The sequence below is a fragment of the Phyllobates terribilis genome, unplaced genomic scaffold (assembly GCF_046119375.1).
Source record: "Phyllobates terribilis strain yellow unplaced genomic scaffold, ASM4611937v1 Scaffold_2__4_contigs__length_985480577, whole genome shotgun sequence".
Lineage (NCBI taxonomy): Eukaryota > Metazoa > Chordata > Amphibia > Anura > Dendrobatidae > Phyllobates > Phyllobates terribilis.
In genome coordinates this window covers 971,405,387-971,417,418 of record NW_027362762.1, presented here as the reverse complement: position 1 = coordinate 971,417,418, position 12,032 = coordinate 971,405,387, and the positions used below count along the sequence as shown (strand labels likewise).

At 46.8% G+C, this 12,032-nt stretch overlaps 1 protein-coding gene across 1 annotated transcript in view; it reads left to right on the top strand.

Annotated features, from left to right (window-relative positions):
• Positions 1-12,032, top strand: part of PLA1A (phospholipase A1 member A) — an 89,744-nt gene that overhangs the window by 14,554 nt on the left and 63,158 nt on the right. The window contains exons 7-9 of the mRNA XM_073668726.1: positions 3,282-3,449; positions 4,183-4,335; positions 8,681-8,792. Coding sequence (XP_073524827.1) covers positions 3,282-3,449; positions 4,183-4,335; positions 8,681-8,792 — 433 coding nt within the window. The remainder of the gene's footprint in view (positions 1-3,281; positions 3,450-4,182; positions 4,336-8,680; positions 8,793-12,032) is intronic.

Genomic DNA, 12,032 nt, shown 5'->3' with positions numbered 1-12,032 from the left:
CCCCCAAAAAACCCAACCTCCTCCAGCTCCATCACCAAAAACACAAGAAACACAAGAAAAAACAAGAGTAAAAGTAGTGAGACATCAAACATATACAGATAGTTCTGGTCTCAATGGCACCGACCCGTCATGGAGGGATAACACTGTGGAGAGGAATGGCTGAAGTACTGTTACTTTCTACTCCAGCCTCAAACTCAGATCATTACATGATGCATTAAATACTGGAAAGAAAAAAATACAACTTATTCTGCAGGACACAATTATACGTCCAAAATGCCACAGAGTGAAGAACTAACAACTCCTGGAAGGCACGAAGGAAAAACCTAGCAAATGTGTCAGGATTAAATCCTGTCTGCAGCCACCACTAGGGGGAGCTCCCTGTATACAGAGATACATGATAAGATCCTGTCTGCAGCCACCACTAGGGGGAGCTCCCTGTATATAGAGATACATGATAAGATCCTGTCTGCAGCCACCACTAGGGGGAGCTCCCTGTATACAGAGATACATGATAAGATTCTGTCTGTAGCCACCACTAGGGGGAGCTCCCTGTATACAGAGATACATGATAAGATCCTGTCTGCAGCCACCACTAGGGGGAGCTCCCTGTATACAGAGATACATGATAAGATTCTGTCTGCAGCCACCACTAGGGGGAGCTCCCTGTATACAGAGATACATGATGAGATTCTATCTGCAGCCACCACTAGGGGGAGCTCCCTGTATACAGAGATACATGATAAGATCCTGTCTGCAGTCACCACTAGGGGGAGCTCCCTGTATACAGAGATATATAAGATTCTGTCTGCAGCTACCACTAGGGGGAACTCCCTGTATACAGAGATACATGATAACATCCTGTCTGCAGTCACCACTAGGGGGAGCTCCCTGTATACAGAGATACATGATAAGATCCTGTCTGCAGTCACCACTAGGGGGAGCTCCCTGTATACAGAGATATATGATTAGATCCTGTCTGCAGTCACCACTAGGGGGAGCTCCCTGTATACAGAGATAAATGATAAGATCCTGTCTGCAGCCACCACTAGGGGGAGCTCCCTGTATACAGGGATACATGATAAGATTCTGTCTGCAGTCACCATTAGGGGGAGCTCCCTGTATACAGAGATACATGATAAGATCCTGTCTGCAGTCACCACTAGGGGGAGCTCCCTGTATACAGAGATACATGATAAGATCCTGTCTGCAGTCACCACTAGGGGGAGCTCCCTGTATACAGAGATATATGATTAGATCCTGTCTGCAGTCACCACTAGGGGGAGCTCCCTGTATACAGAGATAAATGATAAGATCCTGTCTGCAGCCACCACTAGGGGGAGCTCCCTGTATACAGGGATACATGATAAGATTCTGTCTGCAGTCACCATTAGGGGGAGCTTCCTGTATTCCTATATTATTCGGGTCTCTGAATATTCTGTATACTACAACACCTGGCAAAAATTCAGGAATCACCGGGCTCGGAGGATGTTCATTCAGTTGTTTAATGTTGTTGAAAAAAAGCCGATCACAGACATGGCACAAAACTAAAGTCATTTCAAATGGCAACTTTATGGCTTTAAGAAACACTAAAAGAAATCAAGAAAAAAAATGTGGTACTCAGTAAGGGTAATTTTTTTCAGACCAAGCAGAGGGAAAAAATTATGGAATCACTCAATTCTGAGGAAAAAAATACTGAATCATGAAAAACAAACACACAAAAGAACACTCCAATACATCACTAGTATTTTGTTGCACCACCTCTGGCTTTAATAACAGCTTGCAGTCTCTGAGGCATGGACTTAATGAGTGACAAACAGTACTCTTCATCAATCTGACTCCAACTTTCTCTGATTGCTGTTGCCAGATCAGCTTTGCAGGTTGGAGCCTTGTCATGGACCATTTTCTTCAACTTCCACCAAAGATTTTCAATTGGATTGAGATCCGGACTATTTGCAGGCCATGACATTGACCTTATGTGTCTTCTTTCACAGTGTTTGCTCTATGGCAGGATGCATTATCATCTTGAGAAATGATGTCATCATCCCCAAACATCCTTTCAATTGATGGGATAAGAAAACTGTCCAAAATATCAATGTAAACTTGGGCATTTATTGAAGATGTAATGACAGCCATCTCCCCAGTGCCTTTACCTGACATGCAGCCCCATATCATCAATGACTGTGGAAATTTGCATGTTCTCTTCATGCCGTCATCTTTATAAATCTCATTGGAACGGAACCAAACAAAAGTTCCAGCATCATCACCTTGCCCAATGCAGATCCGCGATTCATCACTGAATATGACTTTCATCCAGTCATCCACAGTCCACGATTGCTTTTCCTTAGCCCATTGTAACCTTGTTTTTTTCTGTTTAGGTGTTAATGATGGCTTATGCTTAGCTTTTCTGTATGTAAATCCCATTTCCTTTAGGCGGTTTCTTACAGTTCGGTCACAGACATTGACTCCAGTTTCCTCCCATTCGTTCCTCATTTGTTTTGTTGTGCATTTCCTGTTTTGGAGACATATTGCTTTAAGTTTCCGGTCTTGACGCTTTGATGTCTTCCTTGGTCTACCAGTATGTTTGCCTTTAACAACCTTCCCATGTTGTTTGTATTTGGTTCAGATTTTAGACACAGCTGACTGTGAACAACCAACATCTTTTGCAACATTGCGTGATGATTTACCTTCTTTTAAGAGTTTGACAATCCTCTCCTTTGTTTCAATTGACATCTCTCCTGTTGGAGCCATGATTCATGTCAGTCCACTTGGTGCAACAGCTCTCCAAGGTGTGATCACTCCTTTTTAGATGCAGACTAACGAGCAGATCTAATTTGATGCAGGTGTAAGTTTTGGAAATGAAAATTTACAGGGTGATTCCATAATTTTTTCCTCAGAATTGAGTGATTCCATAATTTTTTTCCCTCTGCTTGGTCTGAAAAAAAATTACCCTTACTGAGTACCACATTTTTTTCTTGATTTGTTTTAGTGTTTCTTAAAGCCATAAAGTTGCCATTTGAAATGACTTTAGCTTTGTGCCATGTCTGTGATCGGCTTTTTTTCAACAACATTAAACAACTGAATGAACATCCTCCGAGCCCGGTGATTCCATAATTTTTGCCAGGGGTTGTATATGCTCCTGAGGACCCTCGAGGGGAATCAATATTTTATTATTGACCCTTATGTCTACATAGGTGATATGCACAGAGTATTTCAGCACGTTATTGTGGAGGCGGATTGCATTGCTATTAGGGATTTCCATTAACCATTCGTTGCTTTTGCAGTGTACGGATACGTGATCTGCGACCACATGAGATCGGTGATGATCTTCATCAATGCGCTGCGGGGGATCTGCTCGTACACTGGATTTCCATGCTCAGATTACCAGATGTTCCGGGAGGGTCACTGCGTGGATTGTCAGACGTCTGGGATGTCCTCCTGTCCTCGCATAGGTATCCCCCTCATCATTGCATCCCCTTGACCAGCCAACAGTCTGGGGGGGGCGGCTGCTGGGGGACAGACATTAACTCTGCAGCACCACTACAGGGAAGATGCGGTATTACACGCTGACCTTGGGGGGCTCCACTCATGGGGGGCTTTTCTAATGAGCCTTATGGGAAGTTTTCATGGGACATCCTGTTGTGGAAGCAGAGGGTCTTGTGGGGCCCCTACCCTTGGACACAGCAGTCACCGGCGCCCCCTGCTGGCAGTACGTGCAGCTTCATGTTTGTGACGTTTTTTCATTTTCCTTTGGTTCTGACCATTTTATTGGATATTATCTTCTTCCAGCTGATGCCCATCGGGAGCAGCGGCAGGAAATCCCCTGTAGATGGCGCTGACAATATAATATAGACCGGGTCTTCATAGATTTATTGCGCTGCGCTCCGCGGGGCGATCACATGACACTGACGCCATGGCGGGGAGGACGAATCCATGGGGTGTGGGTCTGCTACTGACAGAGAAGAGGAACTTACTTGTTCTGGACCTGTAACCTCTCACAGCTGAGGGTTTGTTACAATAGTATCCAGTGGACAGTCCTCTGCTGTGCAGACAGTTTGTTACAGTGTATCGGTTCAGGTGACGGTCCAGGCTGCTCAGGGGATTGTGGAAGCTGGATACAACTGTGACGAATCCTCAGCTGTGACACCAGGACTCGGTCAGGGCTGAGCTCCAGTCTCTGTGCAGGAATGAAAAGTCTCCGGGTTCCTTCAGACGTCGTAAATGGCACAAAAACGGAGAACGTGACCGACACCGTCCACAGGGAACAGCCCCCCGCAGACGGCCGACAGCTCACCGTCCCCGTATTCATGTTCACCACAACGACAGAACCATACTGCGGTGAGTGCCGGACGTCGGGGGATGGAGGGATGGATGGATGGAGAGAGGGAGGGAGGGATAGAGAGATGGAGGGAGGGATGGATGGAGAGAGGGAGGGAGGGATGGAGGAAGGGATGGATGGATGGATGGAGGGAGGGATGGATGGATGGATGGAGGGATGGATGGAGGGATGGATGGATGGATGGATGGATGGAGGGATGGATGGAGGGAGGGAGGGAGAGATGGATGGATGGATGGAGGGATGGATGGATGGAGGGATGGATGGATGGATGGATGGAGGGATGGATGGAGGGATGGATGGATGGATGGATGAAGAGAGGGAGGGAGAGATGGATGGATGGAGGGAGGGATGGATGGATGGAGGGATGGATGGAGAGAGGGAGGGAGAGATGGATGGATGGAGGGAGGGATGGATGGATGGAGGGATGGATGGAGAGAGGGAGGGAGAGATGGATGGATGGATGGATGGATGGATGGATGGAGAGAGGGAGGGAGAGATGGATGGATGGAGGGAGGGATGGAGGGATGGATGGATGGAGGGAGGGATGGATGGATGGAGGGATGGATGGAGAGAGTGAGGGAGAGATGGATGGATAGATGGATGAAGGGATGGAGGAATGGATGGATGGAGGAAGGGATGGATGGATGGATGGATGGATGGAGAGAGGTAGGGAGAGAGGGAGAGATGGATGGAGAGAGGGAGAGATGGAGGGAGGGATGGATGGAGGGATGGAGAGATGGATGGATGGAGGGAGGGATGGATGGAGAGAGGGAGGGAGAGATGGAGGGATGGATGGATGGAGGGAGGGATGGATGGATGGAGGGATGGATGGAGAGAGTGAGGGAGAGATGGATGGATAGATGGATGAAGGGATGGAGGAATGGATGGATGGAGGAAGGGATGGATGGATGGATGGAGAGAGGGAGGGAGAGAGGGAGGGAGAGATGGATGGATGGAGAGAGGGAGAGATGGAGGGAGGGATGGATGGATAGAGGGATGGAGAGATGGATGGATGGATGGATGGATGGATGGATGAAGAGAGGGAGGGAGAGATGGATGGATGGATGAAGGGATGGATGGAGAGAGGGAGGGAGAGATGGAGGGACGGATGGAGGGATGGACGGAGGGAGGGATGGAGTGATTGAGAGATGGATGGATGGATGGTGGGATGGAGAGATGGATAGATAGATAGATAGAGGGATGGATAGATAAATAGAGAGATAGATAATAGAGAGATAGATAATAGATGGATAGATATGGGATAGATAGATAGATAGATAGATAGATAGATAGATAGATAGATAGATACAGTGCTGTGCAAATTAATTGGGACAAAGCATTTTTTAAGTAAAATCGTAAGTTGGTTACCAGTCAATGATTCAAACCAGTTTTAACTGCTTTGATCAGGTGTGAGTGTGCAACAGTGAGTAACAAAATGTGGTTTGACTGGTTTTAGTCAGAAAATAGCAGCTAGCTGCCGCCTCAGCTTCAGTTGAGAGCTTGTTTCTGTGAGGAGTGGTTTAGTGTACTTTTTCTCTGTGTGATTCATGCCTGTAAAAATGGATGTTACTCCACGGAAGAGGTCTAGAATTATTACTAATAATGCACATACAAGTCTGACTGTAAGAGAAATCGCTTCCACCGTCGGTATTGGAAAATCTACCTTTTCAAGAATAATTCACAGACACAATGAAACTGGATCGTTTTCTCCAAAATGAAAAGAGAAATGTGGAAGAAAAAGAAAAACGACACCAAGAACTGATAAAACACTGATCAGAAATAGTAAAATGAATGCAAGAAAAACAAGTAAAGACCTCCAAAGAGACTTGTTTGCTGCAGGTATTGATATTAGCGATTCGACTGTACGGCGCAGGCTTCTGGAAGTTGGTCGAAGGGCAATAAAGCCAGTAAAGAAACAACTTCTGACATCTCCAATGAAGGCAAAACGACTCGCATGGGCAAAAATATATAAATCCTGGACAACGAGCCAGTGGAAAAAGGTAATTTTCAGTGATGAAACCCATCTTTTTGTTCAAGGGTGCAGAGCAAGTGTTGTTAGAAGAAGCAAAAATGGACCATTGCGAGCTGATCATATTCAACAAACTGTAAAACACCCTCAAAAACAGATGTTTTGGGGCTTTTTTACAGCTGATGGTACAGGGAGCTTATTTCCCGTTGATGGTATGATGAATTCATCCAAATACCTAGTTGTTTTAAAACGGTTTATTGTGTCATTCATGCGTAAATTTAAAGGGACATTCCAACAAGATTTGTCTCCATGCCACAATTCCAAGTGTGTGAAGAAATCCCTTTAAGAAAATAAAGTAAAAGTGCTGGACTGGCAATTCACCAGACTTAAATCCTATAGAAAATTTGTGGAGCATTGTGGAGAGACGTCTTGGCAAAATGGACTGTACAACCAAAGAACGCATGACAAACCGCGCCATACAAGTGTGGTTCCATGATGAAGAATTGAGGAATTTACGCAAAAACTTGGTAGAATCAATGCCAAAACGCATTGAAAATCTCATATCTGCTAAAGGAGGACATATCTCTTACTAAAATTAGTATGTAACATTTATTATTAAATATTCAAAAATATGTGGGGTTTTTTTGCTTTGTCCCAATTAATTTGCACAGCACTGTAGATAGATAGATAGATAGATAGATATAGATGGATGGCTGGAGGGAGGGATGGATAGATAGATAATAGATGTCCATGGCCGAAAGTCTTGTCATCCTTGAAATTTTTCCAGAAAATGAAGCATTTCTCCCAGAGCATTATCACAATTCCCCACGTTTTGTTATACACCGGTTTATTTCCTTTGTGTGTATTGGAGCAACAACAGAGAAAAACAGAAAAAAGGCAAATTGAACATAATTTAACACAAAACTACAAAGATGGGCCGGACACAATTGTCGCCCCCTCCTTAATATTTGGTTGCACATCCTTTGGAATTAATAACTGCAATCAGTCGCTTCCTATAACCATCAGCTTCTTCCTCCTCAGCCGGGATCTTGGACTCTTCTTACAATCTGCTCCAGGTCTCATATGTGAAGACGTCTTCTCCCACCAGCAATTGTAAGATCTCTCCCCTGGTAATCTATGGGATTTAGATCCGGGCTCATTGCTGCCACTTCAGGACTCTCCAGCGCTTTGTTTCCATCCATTTCTGGGGGCTTCTTGAAGTATGTTCGGGGTCATTGTCCTGCTGGAAGACCCAGGAACTATGACGCAAACCCAGCTTTCTGACACTGGGCACTACAATGCCACCCAAAATCCTCTGGTAATCTTCAGATTTCATGATGCCTTTCACACAGTCAAGACACCCAGTGCCAGAGGCAGCAAAAACCTTAAGACATCTTTGACCCTCCACCATACCTGACTGTAGGTGCTGTGTTCTTTTTTTGTAGGCCTCATTCTGTTTTCGGTTAACAGTAGAATGATGTGCTTTACCAAAAAGCTCTATCTTGGTCTCATCTGTCCACAAGTCGCTTTCCCAGAAGGATTTTGGCTTACTCATGTACATTTTGGCAAACTGCAGTCTAGCTTTTTATGTCTCTGTGTCAGCAGTGGGGTCCTCCGGGGGCTCCTCCCATAGCGTTTCATCTCATTCAAATGTGGACGGATAATTCGTGCTGACCCTGATGCCCCCCGACCGTGCAGGACAGCTTGAATGTCTTTGGAATTTGATTGGGGCTTATCCACTATCCGGACCATCCTGCGTTACAACTTTTCATCAATGTTTCTCTGCTGTCCACGTCCAGGGAGATTAGCTACAGTGTGATGGGTTGTAAACTTCTTGTTTATGTTGCGCATCGTGGACAAAGGAACATCAAGATCTCTGGAGATGGACATGTAACCTTGAGATTGTTGATATTGTTCACCAATTTTGATTCTCAAGTCCTCAGACAGTTCTCTTCTCCTCTTTCTGTTCTCCATGCTTAGTGTGGCACATACAGACACACCATGCAAAGATTGAGTCAACGTCTCCCCTATTTATCTGGTTTCTGATGTGATTTTTATATTGTCCACACCTGTTACTTGGCACAGGTGAGTGTGAACGAGCATCACATGCTGGAAACAAAGTTATTTACTCATTTTGGAAAGGTGCCAACAATTTTGTCCTGAACATTTTTGGGGCTTTGTGTGAAATTAAGTCCAATTTGCCTTTTTTTCAGTATTTTTGTGTTGTTCCAATACACAAAGGAAATAAACCTGTGTATAACAAAACGTGGGGACTTGTGATAATGTTCTGGGAGAAATACTTCATTACAATTACAAGGGTGCCAACACTTTTGGCCGTAACTGTAGATGACCCGCTCTTCATTCTCTCCTCTCAGCTCATCACATTTTACTGGAGTTTACACTGACGGAACCAAAAGAAAACGTCGTCACTCTGGACGTCCAACTGATCAGCGCCGACACCGGCACCAGCAAAGCCAAGATCACAGTGTAAGAACCTCGCAGCCCCGCACCATGTGCACAATATACAGGGAAAAGTATGTGCCCCCCACATCCACCTCCAGGGGCTTCTCTGCCCTCCATATACATCCATAGACATTAATATGGAGAAAGTATGTGCCCCCCACATCCACCTCCGGGAGCTTCTCTGTCCTCATCTACATCCATAGACATTAATATGGAGAAAAGTATGTGCCCCCCACATCCACCTCCAGGGGCTTCTCTGCCCTCCATATACATCCATAGACATTAATATGGAGAAAGTATGTGCCCCCCACATCCACCTCCGGGGGCTTCTCTGTCCTCATCCACATCCATAGACATTAATATGGAGGAAAGTATGTGCCCCCCACATCCACCTCCAGGGGCTTCTCTGTCCTCATCTACATCCATAGACATTAATATGGAGAAAGTATGTGCCCCCCACATCCATCTCTGGGGGCTTCTCTGTCCTCATCTACATCCATAGACATTAATATGGAGGAAAGTATGTGCCCCCCACATCCACCTCCGGGGGCTTCTCTGTCCTCATCTACATCCATAGACTTTAATATGGAGAAAAGTATGTGCCCCCCACATCCACCTCCGGGGGCTTCCCTGTCCTCATCTACATCCATAGACATTAATATGGAGGAAAGTATGTGCCCCCCACATCCACCTCCAGGGGCTTTTCTGTCCTCATCTACATCCATAGACATTAATATGGAGAAAAGTATGTGCCCCCCACATCCACCTCTGGGGGCTTCTCTGTCCTCATCTACATCCATAGACATTAATATGGAGGAAAGTATGTGCCCCTCACATCCACCTCCGGGGGCTTCTCTGTCCTCATCTACATCCATAGACTTTAATATGGAGAAAAGTATGTGCCCCCCACATCCACCTCTGGGGGCTTCTCTGTCCTCATCTACATCCATAGACATTAATATGGAGGAAAGTATGTGCCCCCCACATCCACCTCCAGGAGCTTCTCTATCCTCATCTACATCCATAGACATTAATATGGAGGAAAGTATGTGCCCCCACATCCACCTCCAGGAGCTTCTCTATCCTCATCTACATCCATAGACATTAATATGGAGAAAAGTATGTGCCCCCCACATCCACCTCCAGGGGCTTCTCTGTCCTCATCTACATCCATAGACATTAATATGGAGGAAAGTATGTGCCCCCCACATCCACCTCCAGGGGCTTCTCTGTCCTCATCTACATCCATAGACATTAATATGGAGGAAAGTATGTGCCCCCCACATCCACCTCCGGAGGCTTCTCTGTCCTCATCTACATCCATAGACATTAATATGGAGGAAAGTATGTGCCCCCCACATCCACCTCCAGGGGCTTCTCTGTCCTCATCTACATCCATAGACATTAATATGGAGAAAAGTATGTGCCCCCCACATCCACCTCCAGGGGTTTCTCTGTCCTCATCTACATCCATAGACATTAATATGGAGAAAAGTATGTGCCCCCCACATCCACCTCCAGGGGCTTCTCTGTCCTCATCTACATCCATAGACATTAATATAGAGAAAAGTATGTGCCCTCCACATCCATCTCCGGGGGCTTCTCTGTCCTCATCTACATCCATAGACATTAATATGGAGAAAAGTATGTGCCCCCCACATCCACCTCCGGGGGCTTCTCTGTCCTCATCTACATCCATAGACATTAATATGGAGGAAAGTATGTGACGCGCCCCTGGGCCTGTGTCGCGCTGCGTTGCGCACGCGGGAGCTTACCCGGAGCCGGATCTGTTGAGGGTTGTAGTCTCGTGGCGGTGATCCGGTCCGTGCCCAGGGAGTCAGACTAAGTGGCGCTGTTTTAGCGGTAGATGTTGGACGACTACGCCACCCGTTGAGTGCAGCCAGGGAGCTGCTGCTGCAGGGCAGACCGCTGAGGCCGGTGGATGGATGGTGCAGCGTGATAGTATAACCCCCAACGGGAGGGGTATGGCCTCAGGGCAGCCGACGTGGATGATGGGGGTAGCAGGAACCACTCGGAGACGGTACTGTGTAGTTCAGGGTCTTTACTGGTGACAAAGATAGACCCTCCCGGAGTACTGGCTAGCGATTGGGGCCTGGTCAGTCCTTGAGCAGATGGGATCTCCCCTGGCCAGGCGGAGTTGTAGGCCTCCCAAACTAACGATACTCTTCTGGCTACCTTGCTAGAGGCGGATATAAGTAGCCCACGTCCCTGAGTGTACCGTGTGGTGCTCACCCGTATGGCCGGTGACTCGGGGCCTTCGGGTTTCTGGGCCAGAGGACCTGCAATCCCCTGCCGGTCGGTTTCTGCTGCTGGATAGGAGTTAGTCCCCACAGCCTCGGACTCCGGGTCCGGTGATAACTTCTCAGTCAGGGCGAGCTCTGCAGCTGCCAGCCCCTGACTCCTTGTAGCACTGCTCCCACAGAGCTCCTGTTGTTTCTTCCTATATTTGCTTCTTTTCTCTGCTTCTTCTCTACTCACTCACCCTGCCTCAGCCCTAGGTTTATATAGGGGAAGTTCTTCCCCTCCCAGGACTGGGCAGGAGGTGTGGCATGCATAGGATCCCTGACCAAGAGACCTCCCACCTGCTCTCAGACATAACATTACATTACTGTGGAAACCAGACCCCTGGGGTGCCACATATGTGCCCCCCACATCCACCTCCGGGGACTTCTCTGTCCTCATCTACATCCATAGACATTAATATGGAGGAAAGTATGTGCCCCCCACATCCACCTCCGGGGACTTCTCTGTCCTCATCTACATCCATAGACTTTAATATGGAGAAAAGTATGTGCCCCCCACATCCACCTCCAGGAGCTTCTCTATCCTCATCTACATCCATAGACATTAATATGGAGAAAAGTATGTGCCCCCCACATCCACCTCCGGGGGCTTCTCTGTCCTCATCTACATCCACAGACATTAATATGGAGAAAAGTATGTGCCCCCCACATCCACCTCCAGGAGCTTCTCTATCCTCATCTACATCCATAGACATTAATATGGAGAAAAGTATGTGCCCCCCCACATCCACCTCCAGGGGCTTCTCTGTCCTCATCTACATCCATAGACATTAATATGGAGAAAAGTATGTGCCCTCCACATCCACCTCCGGGGGCTTCTCTGTCCTCATCTACATCCATAGACATTAATATGGAGAAAAGTATGTGCCCCCCACATCCACCTCCGGGGGCTTCTCTGTCCTCATCTACATCCATAGACATTAATATGGAGAAAAGTATG